Here is a 17,825-nt window from a genome sequence, read left to right as displayed (position 1 = left end):
ATTGATACCCGTTTTACCAAATTTAATGCTCGGCAAGCCGGTCAAAAATGACCGTCAAATTGCCTGTAGCTAAATGGAAATTGTGACGTGATACAATTTCACTGAGACGTGATATTTGCTTGTGTCGACACCATGTAGGACACTATGAATCACCATGTTGTATTCGTAATGTTTTTTTGCCTTACCATTTACGTCACAATTGTATGATTTACGAGACATCGATGATGCAAGGTTCAAATGGAGTCATTGAACTCTCATATCTAGTTCACAATAACAGGAGCATTTCATGCGCATCAATGTCATATGTCCGACTGAGTTCGACTCAAGAATTGATACCTAAGTGTTGGAGTTTTATATAGGTTCCTCTCCATCTCATCCGCGGAAGCGTTGTATTTCAAAAAGCTTTGAAGTCGGTCGTGCAAGAAGTCGAAAAATACGGAATCAAAATTGCAAAAACACGGCCTGCTGTAAATGACCACTGTAGTCGACAGACGTCATGAATACTCAAAAAAAGCAAACAAACAATGTCACATAGTGATCAACAGCGTGCCCTGGTTAAGCTCACGTTCAATTATCTGCCAATATATGCAGATTTTAAATATAAAGTTTTATTTTGCCGACTAAAAATAAAGACTTATTTTCATGCCGTGAATGATCTTTCGACTATTTCACCCCTTCAATCGCGACGATACCATCAAAGTCATTACAAAATATAAGCGATCCATCATAATTAATCAGTGCTGGGGCAGAATAGTTGCGGAAAACCACGATTACTTACCGCTGTGAACGTCGCTAGTATAATTCATGTAAACGATACCAGTGACGAATCTTCGAACCACGGACCATTGTTTCTCATGTAGTTGTTGGCTATCGAACAGAGAGTACGTTTCGAGCTTCAATTCCGAGACAAAACAAGCTGCCAGAAATTCTTGCATGCTTTGATGACAGAAGAAGAAAGTAAAGTCGCCTTCCATCAAGTGACGGCTGAGGATGTTGTTGCCAGGCACTTTCGTCATCAAATCCTGTACTTCATCCGCGGAAACTCCAAACCGATCCAAATCTGCTTTGTAGAACACGACTCGTCCCTCTTTCACGCCTTCAAACGCCATTTCCTTCAATTTGTTGATAATCGAGAGGATTTGCTTACGGTTTCGGATATATTCCACACTCCGTAAGATTAACATGATCCTGCTGTACAGTTCTGTCACGGTAGACGGAGGAGGTCTATTTGGATCAATTCCCATCTCCACTGCTATCAAAATCAGGAAAACCGGGACTGATACTAGTTGTAATAATCGCGGTGACATGCTTTTAATCTTCTCCCAGAGACGCTTCCCGTTCTCAAAGAGCAGATAAGTAAACAATTTATAAGCGCTTTGCGGTGTGAGACCATTAAGTGTGATTATTTCTTTCGGACGCGCCTTAGCCGGTAACTCGGAGACTTTGAATTCACGTGACGACACGATGATTTTGGCGTGGCGAAGGATTCTTCGTGATAAGATGTTGCACATGATGGTCGAGGTACTCGCGTTTTCAAACGTTTTGATATCTCGTAAGGTAGACTCCTCAAAGTCCCACTTCATTTGATCAAGCCCGTCGAAAATGATAATTGCCTCAGATTGATTCTCAAGTAACCATTTATAAGCTTCATCCTCTTCAAACTCAGTTTCAAAGAGACCGCCAAATAGAAATTTGGATGCTTTTATACCGTTCTCTTCTTGCATGTTCTTTAATTCCATGTAATGTATCATTTTTCGTCTCGGATGGGAAGGGGCGCGTTCACCTTTTTCTTTCACAGTGGAAATACCGAGCGCTTTTCGAGCAATTCTACGCATTAGGGTAGTTTTGCCCGATCCCGCCGACGCTACGATAGCAGTGTAACCAACTTCATCGCGTGGAGGTAGTTCATCTGTTTTTGATATCGATTCCATTATCTCTTCGATTTTGATCCATTTACCGTCGTTGTCTTGCTGGCGGTGAAACCCGATTTCCTCTGTCAACTCACTCCGCGAAATTGAGGTTTCGGCAGCAGAAGGATTTTCTTTGCGAAATCGGCCTTTATAGTAGTCGGCAACTCTGACTTTTTTCATCTGCGGGAACACTTCGAAGTCTGGTTCGCAAAGAATTTCATTCTTGAAGTCTTCCCTGATGCCGCCAGCAGTTTCTTGTTGAGTATGACGGTTTATAACCGCTATCAATCGTCTGTAGTTTACGTCTGCAGAAACAAGGTTCAGAGTTATGAATCCAAATGAGTCAAATTATTGTCAAGATTGTATATAAAGTCAAATTTATATAGCAAACTGCATTTCGTTGGTGTCCAAGAGCACGCCCGGGCAAAGTGCGGCCCGCGGGACCAATGCGGTCCGCAAAGCTATTTTGTGCGACCCGCGAAAGGTTGCTTGGTATTCAAAACATAGAACTTGCTTTTCGAATGACTGAAACCATAGGATGTATCAACTAAACAGGAAATTCGTTTGCATGGAAGCCTGTTCATTGATATGCCACGATTACGCTGCCTACGTACCTCGCATGCGTAATTCAGATTCAAGATAAAGGCAATGTAGCAAATTATGAGTAGCAATTGAAGTCACAAGAAATCGTGCTTTCCATATGGTTTAGTTCGAACCCTCTCTGTTGCCATTGTCACATTATACATTATACGGCCTGTGTTTCAAATTGCTACGTGATACGTTTCAAAATCCCTAATTCGTAAAACAAGTCATTCAGTACTCGCGATTACTATATCATATCTATCATCCATAATGGAATAACGGGCATGCCAAAAAAGAAAGCCGAAAACTTACATTCCAGGAAGGTGTAGACCAGGGCTGGCCAACCTTTTCAGCCAAAGGGCCACATTCGATTGACGAGCTTCAGCGCGGGCCACTATCCGCGCGAAGCGCGAAAATTTTTTGAAGTTCATAGGTCAATAATATTGTCACTTGACTATATTGCGGGCCTGCTGTATATCGCTAGGCTAAGTTTGCGAGGACTGGGCTATTCGGCGCATGGACATATCGATATCGAAAGCTGCTACCAACATGCGTCAATCATTTCGTGCCTATAGGTTTCATAGTCGACGGTCTTACTGCGAGCGCAAATGCAAGGTCGCATATGTTGAACGACACTTTGTCTCATGATAGCTAATATAGTTCGACTCAATCTGATACATTGGGTGTTCTTCAATTTACACAAAAGGGCAACAATATTAAGAACAAGAAATCGAGTGACGACATTGCGCTAAGCTTGGAGAAAATTTTTACCTTTGATAAATCTATCGCAAATTATTCTGCTTTATTGTAGTGTACGAAGATATACCAATATATGAATGGTTGATGGATCTGTCAATGAGTCGAAACTGATATTTTAGTCATCACATCTCAAGTGTTGCGGCCAGACTAATCAAATATTTGGTCGGCCTTGCAAGTTCACAATCTGTGCAATCCGTTTTTTATGATATTAGAAATTTCGGAAATTACCTCGCGGGCCACTCAAAACCTTCTCGCGGGCCACATGTGGCCCGCGGGCCACGGGTTGGCCGGCCCTGGTGTAGACTTAGCACTAAATATTTGTATATTGATGTCAGGGGTAAACCCGTCCTTTTAATTTTTGCCGGCCATGTCGCCGAGATTACGTATTTTAATTAAGGTCGGTCTTATGACAAAAACACGAGACACTCGGTCAAGGGAAGGTGACCATACATCGGGGCTATTTAAGCTGCACGCGGCTCGGAAGGCAGCGACCAAGAAAATAAGCTTTGTGCCATTGTATGCAGTGGTTCTCGAACTGTGGGGGGGGGCGACAAAGCATCAGAAGGGGGCGCGAAGCCGAAGCTGATTGAATTTTTTTCGCGCTTCGTGCGATTTACCTCCCGCTTAAAGTTGTTGCTCTGTGTATCGTCCTGCTTTGATATTACAGTATTCACTCATCAACAGCCATAATCTTCCATGCCATCAAACTATCCGTAGGGATTGCTAGCATTCTGGTCACACTTTTTAATATTCTGTAATATCATGATTTAGTTTTCACTATCATAATGGGAAGCGAGCCTAAAAAAGTGGGAGAACCACTGTTTTAGACTCTTAATAGAAGAACGTGGATAGGGGTTTGAAGAGAGTTAAAAATGCATATGTTTATCATTTGTTTCGAATAATGACGGCAAATAGATAAGTTATTACCTGACATGAAGACATTCATCACTGAGCAGCTATTATGCACAATGTCATTTAGAATTGAAATTAAAATACGCAGGAGAATATGGATGAAAATTTTTGCTCGGCCCGTCAACGTATTTTCAACTTCTCATTTGGCCCGCGGAGGAAAATAATTGCCACCCCTGACCTAGAGGCTGCCTTCTCGGTGAACCAATCATTTGACAGTTTACACCTTGCAGCCTATCGCTTCTACTGGTTGGAATTGAGCCCAATTTGGTGTGCATCGTCTCTACTGACAGCCTAGCAATTCTATGGGGTGCGCAAGAAATGTGAATTATTTAATTTTTTTTATATATAATAATTTGAAAATTTCTACTGCAAGAACTTGACTTCTACTGGTTGGAATTGAGTCAAATGTGGTGTTTTAATACACCTAACAATTTCATTCCATAGCCAGTGAACTTTGAATTTTTTTTCTTTGAACTGCCCCAAAGTGAACATTGAACAATCACGCCCGGCAAACTCAATTCTAGCCCAACAAACACAAAACCGTAAAAGGATCATCCGGGATCATCTCGATTAGGTTCTGATTTTCTAAGTGTCGAGGGAATGTCTAAAATACGTAGTTGGATGGTCTTGTGGTTATATTCAATCAGAATAAATTCATACTCGGTGTTGTTCCATCTCATGCATTAGGCTTCGTTATATCCGGTAGTTAACCTAATAATGCAAATTTTCTATCTCTCGCGGGTATGACTAAAATACGTAGAAAGGATGACTTTGTCGGTACATTCAATCACGATGAATTCCTATCGGGTTTTGTTCGATCTCATGCGGTAGCTTCGTTCGATCCATTAGAAAATAATGTTCTCCCTTCGTTTTATTGCGTGAGGATGTCACCGGTGTTGTATATTCGTGTTGTTGCTCTAAGGTCGAACAGTTTTGTTTTCTTCTGATATATATGATCTTCATTATATATATTCGCTCTTTCGGTAATCTCGCATGTTCAACGAGTATGGCTAATAGTTTTATTCAGAGAATAACTAAATAAGTGAGATGTTGTACGTTTAGGAATATGATTATCGATGCGTGACTTCTAGAATATTTTGGCGATTCAAATTTTACGTCATCGCGCCGGACAAAGATTTGACGCGGAACAGGTCTCGGTCAGGCATAGTTCGCTCTTTCTGTATGGTAAATGCCGTAAATATATAGGAATTGTGACTGACTGAGGTAGCGGGTTAAAGGTATATACGCAGTAGCCTATAGCTTATGGGGTATTTCGAATTGCCTGTAGTATATGACGCCTAGAGCTGTTTGACTTTCTGCAAAACAGGTGTAGACAACTATAGAAAAGTTTCCGCTTTTCCAGGTTAGAATTAGAGCTAAACCGTTTTTTCCGAATTAGATTACAATTATATTGCTGGCATTTCGCTCTAATTTAGTGAAATTAGACCACTATAATTATCTAGTTGTCCAAGTCGCTTCAAACATCTGAATTACCGGTACCTATAAGCCTACCTACGGTATATCATAATATTTATGCTTGAATTTTCTAGGTACATAAGTCAAGTCATATAGATACATACCTGTTGAACACTGATTCGTGATTTTATAAAAGTTGGTGCAAGAATGGACATTTCAACTTGATGTTGATTAATGGAGCAAAATTTGATGTTTGAGTGCAATTATACCTCGAATCCAGTGACAAGATTATTAATCATTAAAACCAAACGCAGCTTGTGTATGTTGGCCCAGAGAATTTGGCTAGCTAGACCATATTGATAGAATATGGTCACAGTAAGATGAAATTTTGGGCTATTTTACATGAACTTTCCTACATCTGATTTGATATGTCCGCTAAAACAGTTGTTATTCTGCTTTCGAATAAGACCTAAATTGCTGGTTTCAATGGTAACTGTTTGTCAAAGGCTGTAAAGGTAATTTCTTTTCCATGTTAGATGTTTGTTTGTTTGTTTGTGGTGTTCATGGTGGTGGTTCGACTACACTGGTCACTTTACACCAGGCCGGTTCTTATTATTATTATTCCGTATCTGCCCAATTACCAGTGAACTCGGCACTTAGTGAATTCGGCCGCACAAACTCGGCACTTGGTGAATTCGGCCGTGGTAGATCTCGTAGCGGTACCGGGAACCATGATTGGTTACTGGAATGTTTGCCGGTGAACTAGGCACTTTGAGTGGTTGTCAATGTTGTACGGGGGTCAGGGCATGCGTAGATCACACAGTCACGGCGTGATTAGATCACAGATTGCGTAATCGCGGGAAATAACGCGACGCTCTTCACTTGGTGAACTCGGCCCTTGGAGGAATTGGCACTAGAACACCTTCACATTAGAAATGCATTTAATATGAATGAACAGTATCAAAAAGGAGATTTAAACGTGTCGTGGCTCGCGGTAGATCTGGTAATCTTGAGTGGAATCGTCTCTCCAAAGGCAAAAAATAATTTATTTTGACGTGATCATGCGAAACATTTGTTGATGAGGAACACTGGCTTGTCGTTATCGATAAACGAAGAAGTGCCGCTTGATCTTCCACAGTTTCCATCTCACATACAACGCCAAGATCCATCTTCTCAAAACTTACACGACACAGGCCCGTCACTCACGCCATCAATTCCAAGCAGACCGCGCGTGGTCAGTATATGAGCGCTGCGTTATTTCCCGCGGCTACGCAATACGTGATCTAATCACGCCGTGACTGCGTGATCTACGGATGCCCTGACCTGACAAGATTGACGAATCACTTGATAATACTATTATTAGTTTGATAATTCATCATATTAATAGCTGTAAATACACTTCATTTCAAAATTTCCTGAGGGCCGAATTCACCAAGTGCCGAGTTTGTGCGGCCGAGTTCATCGGCAACCATCTGCCCACTTATAGCACGGCCCACTCCTAGGCTTTTTAAGACATGGCTATGCGGATCAGATGGCGAGGAGGAGCCTAGATAAACGGCCAACACTTCGGTAGGAATTATGGAGTCGACGTGTCAGGCTCGAACCCGCAATTCATTGGTGTTTAGCTATAATGGAACGTACCACTACGTTTCCTCGCCATACCTTGTAAAATGAGACCGTAGCATTTGGCATTTCGTGTGGCAATTGACTTTTGTGTGGAAAATTGTGTTCGTTTTAGAACTTATCCGAAACGTTTATCCCGCCATAGATTGTATATGATAAAACGATATCGGAATTGATCCTAAAAGAATTCCAAAGCCATCTCCACAAAGGAGGATTTAAAGAAGTTTGATGACAAATTGAATGAAAGCAAAGGCCTTTGCGAGAGATGTGGTATGTTGAATCTGTTTTGTTATTTTTAAATACTTTGTTGTGCCGATAGCAGACGGTATATATAAACGTAAGATGTGGAAGCTATCAAGGTGTTACGTTTATTATTTTTAGAAATTCAGTCAGTCAAAGTGGACGATCGTATTGCTTGGATTATATTTAGGCTTATTTCAGCATCTTTGAGATGCAACTCTGAACGTGGACGGTCATGAACAGTAGGGCTTTTTAAAAATATCTTTTTTTTTTCGAATCGTACTGGCTACTTGATAAAATTTTTAGGTTACAGGTGAACAGAAAATTTTTAAAATTTTTATTACCTATTTATTTTTATATGATAAATAGAAACTTTCTTCTCCTGTAGCAAAGCGGTTACTGGCTGGAATTGAACCAAATTTTGTGTTTAGGCTTGAATTAGGCAACCTAACAATTTTTTCAAGTAGCCAGTACGATTTGAGAAAAAAGGTCATTTTTGAAGAGCCCTAATGAACAGTCAACTAATTCTGTTCCTATATTGACATATCAGACATTTGCACTCAGTACCGTTGGCGGCGACAATATTGTTCGGTCAGCAAGAATCATCATGAAGAAGGTTGCCAGTCTGGTGTAATTATAGCAGAGTCGGAAAGAATGGGAAATACGCTTTCATCAACCTCCATTTGAACAAGATCACATATAGTAAGTGACATTCATGATATGCCTCAAATGTGACTGTGTTCTTTGTCTAGTCACCCCACTCATGCAACTATTGAGGCTTCATGCCAGGGTTGTAACTAGGGCTGGGCACAATGTTTCGAGTACTCGAATCTGAATCGAGTATTAATTTTAATGATTTGAGTCGAGTAGTAAAAGACGATTTTTTCGAGTACTGAAATTATACTCCACTCTACACTGCATTCACTGCAAGGTAATTTAACAAAGAGAATTATAGTTTCGATACTAATTATCCCTGTCGAAGCCTTGAAACCTTGATTGGCCGTATCGTAGCATACAAAACATATAGTACAAAGCTACGAACGTTACTGGAAATAATTCATTTCCGAAGTCATGATCATCCCACAACATTGTCACCAAGTGCAATGAAATCAGCATGGTCGAAAAATACCAAAGTATCTTTCATGTGATGGATACCAGGAATAATAGTCTTTGTCGTCGCTTAAAAGGAACATATTTGAATTTTGACATATTACATTCTGTTGTGACGTCATAATGAGTGATACTCGATTACGAAGCATTTTACGTGATTCAGAATCGAATCACTCAGGTACTCGATTTTGCCCAGCCCTAGTTGTAACCAAGTCACAAGGCTCCGAGTCACAAGTCAATCTCACTTTTATAGTTTTGACTCGAGTCATTTTCAATTCACCACCGAGTTATGGTATTATGACTCGAGTTAGAGTCTAAGTCATTGTGTTAGCTGCTCAGTTTTCAATTTAAGTCCTGTTAAACCAGCTTTTTACATTTTTTGTGATATCGAGTGGGTCGCATTTATAATATACTAATTTTCCTTACATTTAGCAGTTTCTGGTCACACTTTCAAATACCAGTGTCAATAGACGAAATCCCAATAGCGGTTTAATGTACTATTCTTTGAAATAACCATGAAATGTCGGTCTTGGCCGTCTGAGTCTCAAGTCATGCGCAATGAGTCAAGTCATTTCCCTACTTTGAGAAGATGACCCGAGTCAAGTCGAGTCAACAGAAAATCATGACTCGAGTCATTACAACAACTGCTTCATGCAATGAGCATTTACTTTGAATATAAATAGTAATTGAATAACTGGTTGGTGGTACAAAATTTTGATACTGCTTCCAAAAGTACCTTCATGATAAACGTTATTGAAACCCGAAGAACAGTATGACAGCGTGACACAATTCTTTAATTATTTATTATAGTGGTGCCCACCGTAAATACTATTTTATTCAAATCCAAATTTTTCGATGGCAATAACTCCGCTTCCAGTTGTTTGAATCGAACCAAATTTGATGAACATCGTTTCTATACATAACCTAACACTTACATTGGGTGAACAGAAAATTTTCAAATTTTTTAAGAGCCCTAATGTCCATGTCAGAGAAACGTTTAAGGGTAGGCCTACTCACATGTCTCGCAGCGTTCTCTACATAATTGTCAATTGCGATACAAACTTTTCGCTTGTATTGGTTAAGCCATCCAACTTCGAATTGTAAAATGTTGGGAGTCTTGATATCAAATTTTTGAAAGGTGCACTCTGAGAAGATTTCGGAATCTGTCAAATTATACAAAAAATTTTAACCAATTCTTTGACATATTTCATCTATTTGGGACTCGATCAACGTAAAAGAACTGTTAATTATTTTATACAATATATTGTAGTTGAAGTATAGTTATAATACTTATGGTTACCGCACTTGTAACGATTCACGGCCATAACTGCAATAATTAGAATGATGTAACTTTCAAATTGTCATGCATTTTGCAACAACATTGTTCTCAATTTTCAAGGTGCTGACCATTGGAGGAAGAATCACCCTTAAGCCGGGAATTCACGATCCGTAAACGCCTCCGACTGTTTTTCTCCTCAAGCGGAAGCGACATAGAAGAGGAACGAAGAGAAATAAGGAGCAGAAATAGCAAGAGTATGACAAGTCGTGTCCGTTCGCTTTAATGCGTATTCCCATCCGCGAAGCGCTAAGTAGTAGATGGGAAAACTAATGGGGCGTTTGGTTAGCGCTTATATAAGGTTGACTCCAGCGCTGTATTTGCTAAATGTTGCGGTGAAATAGGGGTGGTGTCATTTGGTATCAATATTGACTATTAAAAGACAATTTGTTAGTGGTCATGAATTTGTTCGGCCAGTATGCAGTAATTTCTGATGGTCACTTCCCGGGCTTCTGTTGTCTAACCCCTCATGATAGTTATTCTGCTTCTAGTAAGACTGTCGATTCTAATCTTTTATCGTATCATTTGTCGGAGGTTTCGCTCGCTTTATTTACAACGTTTTGCTCTCTGCTAGGTCAATTACTTTCCTGGCTGAGTATCACTACAGCCTAAGAAACTGCGCTAATTCTCATTTTAATGTCTTGTTGGTTATCTTGCTGTCAATTCTAATAATTTGGTAATGTCTATACCAGTGCAGCCACTCAAATGTTTTGTTCTCTGTACACAATATTGTTAGGTCTTCAGCTAACCAGGCAGAGTATCATTCCACTTTCTAGACTCGAGTATTTATCTCTCCAACCTAATCCTTGCGCACTGTGCCATAACTGTTACATAAACCTTTCTGTCACTGAATCCATGCACTCCGCTGACCTCAGTATCTACTTCCGTAATATGATGATATTTGGATGTTCTTGGTTCGGTCTATTGACTATATAGTAAACTTTTCATGTGCTGTATCCTAATATGTATGGATATTTGTCATAGTAACTGTAATATTTTGTATCTGCCTACACTTGAAAGCAATTTTATTACTCATTGCAGAGACATATTATCCACTCAGTAAAGTTTCTTGATCCTCGTTTTATTGTATTGTTAATTGTATTGGCTTTTTCTATAATGTCAATTCTAATTTGTTTTCGCTTCTCCAACTCATTTCATGTTATTATCTGTTTTATGATCTTTATATAATACAAGGTAATGGGTAGTGGATACCATTGCATATGTGACGGCATGCTATTATGATCAGGTATGCCTAAATAGGTGAAGCAGGAAGGGAGTGTGTCAGGGTGGTCTTTTAACCAGCGGATCTACATCCCGCGCGCTGTTAAAAACGCTGTAGTATATGCGTAATATTTACATTCTTGAAAGACATTAAAACGAGTCGACACAAAATCCCCCTTTCTACGACCTGCCGAGATCTAATATCTACTATATCGACTCAGCTTTTCTACATCTTTGGTCTGTAAAGTGTTTACTGGGAGCTACCATTTCTTCTGGAAGTTCACAGGAGAAAATGGTTCCGTCGCGAGGTTTCAATCCCTTATTTTGGTCAAATTTGGGAAACACATGAGGAATTTGTATTTTAAACGACTGTTCACTAATTTGCCGATCCTGAAAACTTCAAATACAAAATGTTTTGCAAACATTTCGCAGTCATAGCCTGTTTTGACGAGTCATGTTTTTAGTTAATCAGTTTGGATGTTTTAGTGAATCAGTTTAATTCAACTGTCCTTTATTTGCGTTCCGTTATTTTCCTCGACACCTCTTAATTGTTCTGTTTGGTTGATGATTGGTTAATTATTGCGCCGTCCGTTCTCGTTAACCTTTATATTTCGCTGTTGCTGTTGTTTCATTCTCCTTTTCAACTGTTATCGGACGAGCAAGCAATCTTGCGAATCTCGCCATTTAACGTGTATCTTCTGAATAAGCTGTTCCGTATATTCATTTGGACTGCTTGTATTTGACAAAAGAAGATAGTTGATACGCAACGCTTGCTTAGTACCCAGATTGCCAGATTTAGTGTGCAGCAGACAGGATCCCGACACCTGATAAAGCGCCACTCATTGATTTCAGTGCCGTGTCGGAACAATTCGCAAGAAGCCTATTAAAGCCGATATCTTCGAGACGCTCTTCGATTCAGGCGCCGCATGGTATTACTCTATATTCAAGACTCTGCTGCGCTACGAAGATCGATCGACTCTGCTTGGCACTAAATCTGCTACATTTACATAGTTGTTATATTCAATTGAACGATGTCGTTTGTGAAGTCTCCATCGGAATCTCCCAAGTCTCCAACCTTGGCACCGACTTGGAAGCCATTAGCTAAGATGACGGTCGACGATTTACGACCCGAATTACAAGAACTTGGCGAAGCTACAAGTGGGAGCGAAGCTGTATTGACTGACCGATTAGGGAAAATCCGAGATTCCGACAAACCTTCACAAAAGAAAGAACCAAAGCCCTCTCCATTGAGCACCACCGAGAGTACATCATCTGAACTGGTTATGCTTTTTCAGATGATGAAGCATCAGCTAGATCTCGATCGGCAGCAGCAGCAATTAGATCGGGAAGCTTCTGACCGTAAGTTTCAGCTGCAGCTCGAGGAGATCAAGCAGAAACACGCCCAAGACCGTGAAGAATCCGAAAGACGATTCAGACTGCAATTAGAAGAAATTCGGCAGCAGTCCGATAAATTAGAAGAAATTCGCCAGCAGTCCGATAACCATTCATCGGCAAGAAGTGAACATTCATGTCTACACGAGGTTGTTATAAAGAAGTTCAGGCGCATGAATGCTGACCTCTTAGAGTCTTTGCAAGCTCTGGAGAAGAAACATGCACATTCCACCTTCGTCGAAGAAATTGAGGTCTTCATACGGTCGGTAGAAATATCAATGACCGATCTCAAGGCATTCGTGGATTCAAAAGTCGACCAGCTTGACGATGGTGATTTCAAGACCGAAATCATTGATGGCATGAGAAGATCAAAAGAAATTTATTTTGTACACATTCCTCTTGCCAAATCCAAGTCTTCATCGCTGAAAGCTGCCGAAGAAGCGGAAAAAGCTGCTGGATCCCTCCCGAGTGGAATAGTGCCGCCTACATTCAATGGCGATATTTTGACTTTTCCGGCATTTTGGGAGTCGTTCGAGCCATTGGTTCACAAAAATCCAAAGGTCAGTCCGTTTTACAAAATCTCGTATTTAAAGGCAGCTCTTAAAGGTTCGTCATCCGGCCTTCTCAATGGTTTCCCCTCGGCGGCAGTGAATTATGAGCCTGCAGTAGAGGCCGTTCTTAAAAGGTACGGAAAGAAGCAAGCGATCGTGAGAAATCACATCGAAGACTTACTACAGGGTGAGAAAGTAGAATTTAAGATCGACAAAGTCAGACAACTTCTCGATGCCGCTACTGCTAAAAGGGCCGTTTTATCGCAGTATGACGTCTCTTGGGACCAACTCTTTACACAGGTACTAGAGTCCCAGTTGCCTGGTACGTTGCATGAGCTTTGGATCAGAAAAACTAGCCCCTTGATCGAAGCCGATAAGATTCCTGATTCTGATCTCCTGTTTGAGTTTCTAAGAACCGAGTTGGCGACGATGGAATCGTTGCGTAAGTCGCAGAATGGGCGTTGCCCTGTTGACGTACGTGAAAAGCCCCCACATAAAGATGAGCTGGTTAGTGTTGGTACCGATAAACCTGACAATTCATTTTCTGCCCAGTCTCTCGTGGTTCAATCCGTCCAGCTATCATGCACCTACTGCTCAAAACCTCATTTATTGAAAGATTGTTTTAAATTTCTGAAATTAAATCCCGCCCAGCGATTGGCTGACTTGGTTATGAAGGCTGGTAAAGTGTGTTTTAGATGCTTATCCCCGAAAGGACACAAACACCACCCGAAGCATTTTCATCAATGTATGGAGCGTTGTTCCGTTACTGGCTGTGGGAAACCCCACCACAAATTGTTACACGTTTCTGCGGGACCATTGATTGACGCTAAGTGTATGGTATCAACTGTTGACGTTTCCACTCCCGCGTTTCGGGATTTCGATACAGACACATTATTGCCTACTGCGTTGGGACGAATCCACCACAAAGGTGAAGTTGAAACAGCCGCGTCAATGGACGTTTCGTTGAAACCTGATCCATGGATTTCGTTGAACGACAAGTTGGAAAGATTTGCTGATAGAAGAATCTGTTGACCGATCATAGTCGGTCAAGTGGGGGAGTGTTTTGACGAGTCATGTTTTTAGTTAATCAGTTTGGATGTTTTAGTGAATCAGTTTAATTCAACTGTCCTTTATTTGCGTTCCGTTATTTTCCTCGACACCTCTTAATTGTTCTGTTTGGTTGATGATTGGTTAATTATTGCGCCGTCCGTTCTCGTTAACCTTTATATTTCGCTGTTGCTGTTGTTTCATTCTCCTTTTCAACTGTTATCGGACGAGCAAGCAATCTTGCGAATCTCGCCATTTAACGTGTATCTTCTGAATAAGCTGTTCCGTATATTCATTTGGACTGCTTGTATTTGACAAAAGAAGATAGTTGATACGCAACGCTTGCTTAGTACCCAGATTGCCAGATTTAGTGTGCAGCAGACAGGATCCCGACACCTGATAAAGCGCCACTCATTGATTTCAGTGCCGTGTCGGAACATAGCCTAATTGACCTTTCTACTCCAACTGCCTTTTTGTTGTTGTTGCAAGTTTGTAGCGATTTTCGTAGCGTGACGACTGAAAGATAGAGGATTCTAAAATATCTAGGATGAGTTTGTGGCGGACAGCAGCCTCACATTCTAAGCAAGTATTGTTTAGGGCAGGGCCGGGCAACTTACGGCCCCGGCCCACGACGGCATTTTGTCCGGCCCGCGAGCCACTTCCCGCCTCACATGATAATGTGGCCTGCAGCCGGTCAGTCTGCGGAGATTCCCCACTACTTGCTTACTACGTCAAATTTAAGTGACTGTATGGTAATATATTCGTGTGTGTGCACTGCGCAGCAGCGTGTGAGAGTTGAGCTAACGGGTAAATTCGTCGAAGCGAGAAGACTTGCACTGTCAGCATTTACTATGGAGCTACTTAACCCCAATGTTTTTGTGGTAATCATGGTGTTTGTCGACTGCTTTCGTAACCACCAACTGGTAGCACGGTACGCGTTAAGGCTTTTGTGAGACACCGCTTAGTAGTGGAGTCGAGGCGAGGAGGAGTCTAGATAAACCTCCAACACTTAAGTAGCAATTCTAGAGTCGGACTCGAACCCACAACACATTGGGTTTTGTAGCTGTGGATTATACCACAGCGCTTTCTCGCCACCTACTCAATCCTAATGAATTGATATCTTGGTAAATTTGGGGTACCGGGCTTATCAAACAACTTAAAATCCTAATTAAGGATTGCACCACCGTGTGTTGATTGATCGGAGAAAAGCATTATTGGCGGTGCATGTATCAGAGTGGTTCTCAAGCTGGGAGGCGTGAAAGCATCTGAAGGAGGCTCGAAGTCACAGTTAACTGAATAAAATTTTCGCACTCCACGCGATTTTCCTCAAGCTCATGCTGTTTACTCTATCTATTGTCCGAATTTCATATTTCAGAATTATCTCATCAATAGCCATAACTTTTATTGCCATCAAACTATCCGTTGGGGTGGGGGGGGGGGGTAGCATTCTGATTCACCTCTTTGATATTTGTGATATCACGATAAGAGATGCGCGGAATTTTTCACTATCAAAAAGGGGTGCGTGTTCAAAAAAGTATCAGAACTACATGACAATGTTGTTATCAAATCTACATTATCTTCGTCATTATCGGCGACAAGTAGCTTTGAAATATCATTGCTTCGTTAAACTACTGTCATTAAATACGATCTATTCCATCTATGATATATGTATGAATTAATGGGCAAATAATGTATCGATTCAGCAATCTGGCCCGCCAAGTACCCAATCTTTCTATATCCGGCCCGCCGACTGGAGAAGTTGCCCACCCTTGGTCTAGGGGCAAGTTCAGGAGTGTTCGACAATTAGAAACTTCCGTGCGCAAGGTATATGTCACAAGAAAACAGTGATGGCACAGAACTGTACAAGGACTTTCCTCGGTGCGAAGTTGCCCAGTAAGCAATATATATGTAATCAAAATGCGGCAGTGAATAGTAAAATGGTCGATCACCGCTTCTTCATCCCATTTCCATCTCATGTCAACAGATAAAGTTATTTTGCGAACATTAACACTCATCCCAATCAGCAATGCCACAGATGCGGAATATATATGCATAGAAGTGAAAATCGCGTCGGGAAATATATCATGAGGGATTGCTATCGTTGATAAGCTACTCAATTCAGCAAAGTAATTTGTGCGCAGCACAATAGGTTTCGACTTAGCATTGCTTTAAATTCTTGAAATGCTGATGGTGGTTCGAGGTTCAACACCTGAATGAGTCGTTCATTTAACTGCAACGATATAGCTCTTTGATGAACATTTTCGTGGACATCATGTATTTTCTTACAACAACCATACAGGTACTACGATGCGAACGGGAAAATATTCAAATAAACTCACCTTTACGGCGTGATGTACTTTGATCAAGCACCACTTTGAATTTTGCTTGGTCTTTCACCGTAAAGTGCACATCGCCACCGGTTCCTTGAATGATTGAGGCTAGAGTGAAATTTCTTTATTATTAGGTGATTAAAAATACCATTTATATGGCAAAATATGGTAATTATTAAGCACTCTGCAGGAATGCTACTTTTAAAAGCAGAAAAGCTAGTTTTCTTGAGATGTCGTAAAAGAGATAGACAGTGACGGCAAAATATGTGGATTTATTATTATTATATTCTTTATTCACAGTAAAGCTGGTAGATACACACATATTACGGGGAGCAACCTGCCCCCAAAGGAAAATGGCGAGATTGGAGTTAATTTTTAAAATTTCAGTAATACATTCAAATTGTTATTCCTATGCAATACACGGAGAAGTCAGATTACAGAATTGCAGCAGATGAAGAATTGGCAAGGGTTACAGAGCAGAGGTAGAGATGATTGAAGATGAAGAATCGAAATTACAGAAATTATGCTGTGATTCACAAGTCCGTTATTATTATATTCTTTATTCACAGTAAAACTGGTAGATACACACATAATCCGGGGAGCCACCTGCCCCCAAAGGAAAATGGCGAGATTGGAGTAAATTTTAAAAATTTCAGTAATACATTCAAATTGTTATTCCTATGCAATACACGGAGAAGTCAGAATAGTGGCGCTTATAACCGATTAGGTCTTTTGCACCACGTACGAGATGATTAGCGAAAACAATATTTCAAAAATATTTCGCACACGACAGACAAAATATGTGGATGAACTGATGATGACTGTGGCAGGCGTACTCATAGCTGTGATCCCCATCGCATCGCAATGATGCCGTTAAAATCCCACATAGAACATGCCGAATTTTGAGGCTCCATGTTCGAGAAAGTCATCTGTGGTCTATGTGGGACAGATCAACTGCACAATTCCATTGTTGATGGCGCTAAAAACTTCTACAACATAGTTTCCCATGTTACAAAGCCTTCTGATACACGAATTCGTAAACTTGCACTATCGGTGCTACAGCAAAAGGCATATTTTGCACATACGGAAAATGTTTTCTGGGAATGCCCAGGGATGATGATGAAGGCCTCAGAAGACTTGCAGTTAACAAGAATACAACTATGAGCAGATCAAACAGAATACCAGTTTCCAATTGACGACTTTGAAGGAGGATATGTTAACGAACCAAAACCTAAAAACAACGTTGGCACTGGAATCAGATTGTTTAAAATCCCAATTATAAACATCAAGGCTAAATCAAACCACCAAATTGTCAACTTGAATCTAAAAGATATGGAACAGCCACCAGAAATCAAAAACTAGTCATATCTCGAGCAAGAAAATCTAAGGCCATCGC

The 17,825-nt window shown here is 40.7% G+C and overlaps 1 protein-coding gene and 1 long non-coding RNA gene across 2 annotated transcripts; one reads left to right on the top strand and one right to left on the bottom strand.

The window, feature by feature from the left end:
- Positions 1-693: 693 nt before the first annotated feature.
- On the bottom strand, positions 694-17,284 carry LOC145438782 (protein NLRC5-like). Its single transcript, XM_080316133.1, has 3 exons — positions 17,266-17,284; positions 16,439-16,537; positions 694-2,215 (listed from the first exon to the last, which is right to left on the bottom strand). Exons 1-3 carry the CDS (start codon positions 17,282-17,284, stop codon positions 771-773), a joined length of 1,563 nt encoding a protein of 520 aa, XP_080172259.1. The 3' UTR covers positions 694-770.
- LOC145437348 (uncharacterized) lies at positions 7,814-11,097 on the top strand. Its single transcript, XR_013914640.1, has 2 exons — positions 7,814-8,144; positions 9,952-11,097. It is a non-coding gene; the product is annotated as an uncharacterized LOC145437348 (long non-coding RNA).
- Positions 17,285-17,825: the final 541 nt, after the last annotated feature.

Source organism: Botryllus schlosseri, chromosome 1 (assembly GCF_051294905.1).
Source record: "Botryllus schlosseri isolate E-star chromosome 1, Bs_hap1, whole genome shotgun sequence".
NCBI lineage: Eukaryota > Metazoa > Chordata > Ascidiacea > Stolidobranchia > Styelidae > Botryllus > Botryllus schlosseri.
This window is presented reverse-complemented; position numbering and strand designations above follow the sequence as displayed.

Bases quoted from the DNA above. Each gene is read 5' to 3' on its own strand.
- LOC145438782 (XM_080316133.1), bottom strand. The intron at 2,216-16,438 runs GTGAGTTTATTT...TTGTTTCTGCAG, and splicing joins AAGTACATCACGCCGTAAAG to ACGTAAACTACAGACGATTG.